This window comes from Propithecus coquereli, unplaced genomic scaffold, assembly GCF_000956105.1.
Source record: "Propithecus coquereli isolate 6110/MARCELLA unplaced genomic scaffold, Pcoq_1.0 Scaffold76, whole genome shotgun sequence".
NCBI lineage: Eukaryota > Metazoa > Chordata > Mammalia > Primates > Indriidae > Propithecus > Propithecus coquereli.
In genome coordinates this window covers 1,488,887-1,493,428 of record NW_012153729.1, presented here as the reverse complement: position 1 = coordinate 1,493,428, position 4,542 = coordinate 1,488,887, and the positions used below count along the sequence as shown (strand labels likewise).

The 4,542-nt window shown below is 34.6% G+C and overlaps 1 protein-coding gene across 1 annotated transcript in view; it reads left to right on the top strand.

Moving 5' to 3' along the window:
* LOC105824688 (ATP-binding cassette sub-family A member 8-like) overlaps positions 1-4,542 on the top strand; it is a 107,638-nt gene that overhangs the window by 78,132 nt on the left and 24,964 nt on the right. The window contains 1 exon segment of the mRNA XM_012662222.1: positions 1,122-1,288. Coding sequence (XP_012517676.1) covers positions 1,122-1,288 — 167 coding nt within the window.

The following is a 4,542-nucleotide window of genomic DNA, read 5'->3' as shown; positions in this document are numbered from 1 at the left end:
GAAGTCATATAAATTTTCCTGTAATATTTCCTCTCTCAAATTCTCCACTGTGGTAGGTGACAGATGTACTGAGATGTGTATCCTCTTTCCCAATATCAATATGCCAATGCCCTATTTTAGATGCTATATGATTATCCTACTGACTCTTCCCTGGATGGCCCGACTTTCCCATCATTATCCTACTGGCTCTGCCCTAGATGTCATGACTTCCCTCCAGCCCTCTAAGTGAAAGTTGCTCATTCTGCATACCTCCGGTGTGCATAATCGGTACCATCCCTGCTCCCAAGAATCATATCACTTCCCATTAGCACCCTGGAGCTAATGGCTGTCACATCAGAGCCCATGGAAACTTGGCTGTCAATCAATGACTTGTCTCTGAATACTTTGATTAAGCGATAAGGAGATAGAAGACGTGGCACATAATTGAATCTCAATAAATACTTGCTAAGTGAATAAGTAATGAGAATTCATTGAGAATTTTTAACAAGGAGATGAGCATGATTTAAGAAAAATCTTTAATATGAATCTGTCAACACTCTATAGAGAGTCTTCAGAGAGTAAAAGAACAGACAGATATCAGCCATTTAGCAAGACTTCAGACAAGATAGGAATGGAGAAAGTGAAAAATATAATGACAGTATAGTAGGATTTTTCAATTTATGTGAAATAGGGAATACAGGAGAATAAGGAGTGAAAAATAATTTAAAATTGGAGGCTGAAGACGTAAGAAATCATGTGGTCACTAATAGACGTAGGGACTATGGGAAGAAGAGTCAATGTGAAAAAAATGCAGAGTACAGTGCTGATAAATCAACTAGCAGGAAGGGAGAGCATCACACTGGAAGCACGGGAGAGAGGCAGAATCTGGACATGTCGTCAAAGGACACATAACCCATGAAATTGGGGGGGATATCAAATGGCCAGAAATGAACAAAGGATAAATTTACAGTTTATCACTTCCAATTTAGAGGTCAGAAAAAGAAAAAATACTCAAGAAATGAGACAGAGAGCCATGTGTTTAACTTTCGTAATTTCTTGACCTCATTACATTATAAACTGCTCAGATAGTTTTAGGTTAGGAAATGACATTGCATTCACATTGGCAATTTTCTTCTGTGTAGGCTGTTGATGCTAGTGGTTGGACTGTCCCCTCTTCTTGTGGGGAATATAATGGTGAAAATATATCAAAACAGTTACACTTGGAGACTTTCTCCTCATTCGTACTTCCTTGCTCCTGGACAACAACCACGTGACTCTCTCACTCAATTATTGATCATCAATAAAACAGGTAATAATGTGATGAATACTGGATTTCCATTTACTATTCAGAGTATTACTTAGAAAACATAATCATGACAAAGAAAATTGAGCTTTTAACTTCTTCAGCATGTGCTAAAAACCATTTATGAGACTTAAGGATAATGAATACAAGCCCCAAAATGAGGAGGAATTAAGGAAGTATTTTCCAAAGGAGAAATAAAGTATCTGGTGGAAATTTGCAACATGAAAGAGTTTGTACCAAAAAAAAGAAAATTTAACAGCTTAATTGACATGTAATTCACATGCCATACAACTTATCCATTTAAAATGTACAATTCAGTGGTGTTTAGTGTATTCACAGAATTGTGTAACTATCACTACAATCTATTTTATAATGTTTCATCACCCCCCAAAGAAACCCCATACCCAATATCAGTTATTCCCATTTATTCCTTCCCTCCGTTCCTAAACAACCACAAATTTACTTTCTGTTTCTGTGGATTTTCCTACTTTGGACATTTCATATCAGTGGAATCATACAATATATGATCTTTGGTGACTGACTTCTTTCACTTAGCATGTTTTAAAAGTTTATTCATATTGTAGCATGTATCCATGTATCAATATTTCATTTTTTAATTGCTGAATAATATTCTATAACATGGATATATCACATTTTTTATTTATCATTCATCAGCAAATGTACATTTTGTTTTTCCCCAATAATTGGCTGTTATTAATAATGCTGCTATAATTGTTCATGCACAACTTTTTGTGTGAACATATTTCGTTTCTTTGGGGTATAATCCCAGGTGTGGAATTGTTGGGTCATATGGTGACTGTATTTTGCCTTTAAGGACCTGCCAAACTGTTTTTCAAAGTGACTGCACCCCTTTATATTTACACCAGCAATTTTTGAGGGTTCCAACTTCTAACCTTCTTTGCCAACACTTGTTTTCTGTCTTTTTTATTACACCCATCATACTATGTGTCAAGTGGTGTAGTTTTTATTTGTATTTTGCTAATGGGCAGCGATGTTGAGCATCTTTTCATGTGCTTACTGATCAGTCATACTTCTTCTTTGGGGAAATGTCTATTTTCTTTGCCCATTTTTAAAATGAACTATTTGTCTTTTTTATTGAGTTTTAAGAGTTCTTTATATATTCCAGATACAAGTCTCTTATCAGATACTGTGCAGACCCTTATTATTCACAGATTCTTTTGTATTTCATGCTGTCAGTATGGTGTACTATATTAATTTACTTTCAAATGTTTAACCAACCTTACATTCCTGGGATAAATTCTACTTGGTCATGGTGTACGATCCTTTAAATATGCTGCTCGATGTGGTTTTCTAGTATTTTGTTGACAACTTTTTGCATCTCTATTCATAAGGGATATTGGTCTGTAGTTTTATTTTCTTGTGATGTCTTTGGATATCAGGATAACAGTAGCTGCATAGAATTAGATTGCAAATGTTTTCTTCACTTTTCTCTTTTGGAAGATTTTATGAAGGATCAGCAATTCTTTTTTAGATATTAGGTAGAAATTTACTAGTAGCCACCTGGGTAAGAGATGTTCTTTATGGGAATTTTTGTAATGAGTAATTCAATCTCTTTTTTTTAATTTCAAAATGTTAAGGAGGTACAAATGTTTTTGTTACATGGATGCATTACATAATGCTTAAGTCGGATTTTTAGTGTGCCCATCACCAGAATAGTGTTCATTGTACCCAGAAGGTAAGTTTTATCCCTCACCCACCTCCCACTCTCCTCCCTTCTTGGTTTCCGATATCCTTTACATCTCTTTGTGCCCACGTGTGCCCACCATTTAGCTCCCACTTATTAATGACAATATGAGGTGTTTGTTTTTCCATTCCTGAGATACTTCACTTAGGATAATGGACTCCAGTTCCATCCAAGTTGCTGCAAAAGACATTATTTTATTTCTCTTTATGGCTGAGTAGTAATTCATGTTATACACACACACACACACACACGTGTGTGTGTGTGTGTGTGTGTGTGTGTATGTGTGTGTATCACATTTTCTTTATCCACTAACAAATTGATGGTCACTTAGGTTGATTCAACATCTTTGCAATTGTGAATTGTGCTGCAATAAACATTTGCCTGCAGGTGCTTTTTTGATAGAATGAGTTCTTTTCCTTTGGGTAGATACCCAGTAGTGGGATTGCTGGATCAAATGGTAGATCAAAGAACTACTTTTAGTTCTTTGAGAAATCTTCATACTCTTTTCCATAGAGGTTATACTAATTTGCAGTCCCATCAGCAATGTATAAGCATTCCTTTCTCTCTGCATCCACACCAGCATCTACTGATTTTTTACTTTTTAATAATGGCCATTCTGATACAGGGAAGTGGTATCTCATTGTGGTTTTAACTTGTATTTCCCTGGTGATTAGTGATGTTGAGCATTTTTTCATATGTTTGCCAGTGATTTGTCTATCTTTTCTTTTTGAAAAATTTCTGTTCGTGTCTTTTGTCCAGTTCTTGATGGGGTTGTTTGTTTTTTTCCTGCTGATTTGTTTGAGTTCTTAGTGGATTCTGTATATTGGCCCTTTGGTGGATGTACAGTTTGTGAATATTTTCTCCCATTTTGTAGGTTGCCTGTTTACACCGTTGATTATTTCTTTTGCTATGCAGAAGTTTTTAATCTAATTAAGTCCCACTTATTTATTTTTGTTGTTGCTGTATTTGCCTTTGAGGTCTTAGTCATAAATTCTTTGCCAGGGCTGATGTCTAGAAGAGTTTTTCCTATGTTTTCTTCTTGAATTTTTAATGTTTTATGACTTATATTTAAGTCTTTTATCCATCTTGAATTAATTTTTATATATGGTGAGAGATGGTAGTATTCCAATCTCTTTACATTTTATATTTCTTCTTGCCTCAGTTTGATAGTTTCTGATTTTTTAGGAATTTTCCATTATATCTATATTATCTAATTCATTGTCATACAGTTGTTCATAGCATACCACTAAAATAATTTTATCTATAAGATTGGTATTTATACCCCTTTTTTATTCCAGATTTTAGCAATTTGAGTTTTATTTTATTTTTTATGGGTCATCCTAGTTAAGGATTCATCAATTTTGTTCATGTTTTCAAAATACCAACTTCCAGTTTCATTGATTTTCTCCATTGTTCTTCTATTGTCTATGTCACTCATTTCCAATCTAATATTTGTTGTTTTATTTCTTCCTGTTTGCCATGGGTTTAGTTTGCTCCTCTTTTTTCAATGTCTTAACATAGAAGGTTCAGGGGT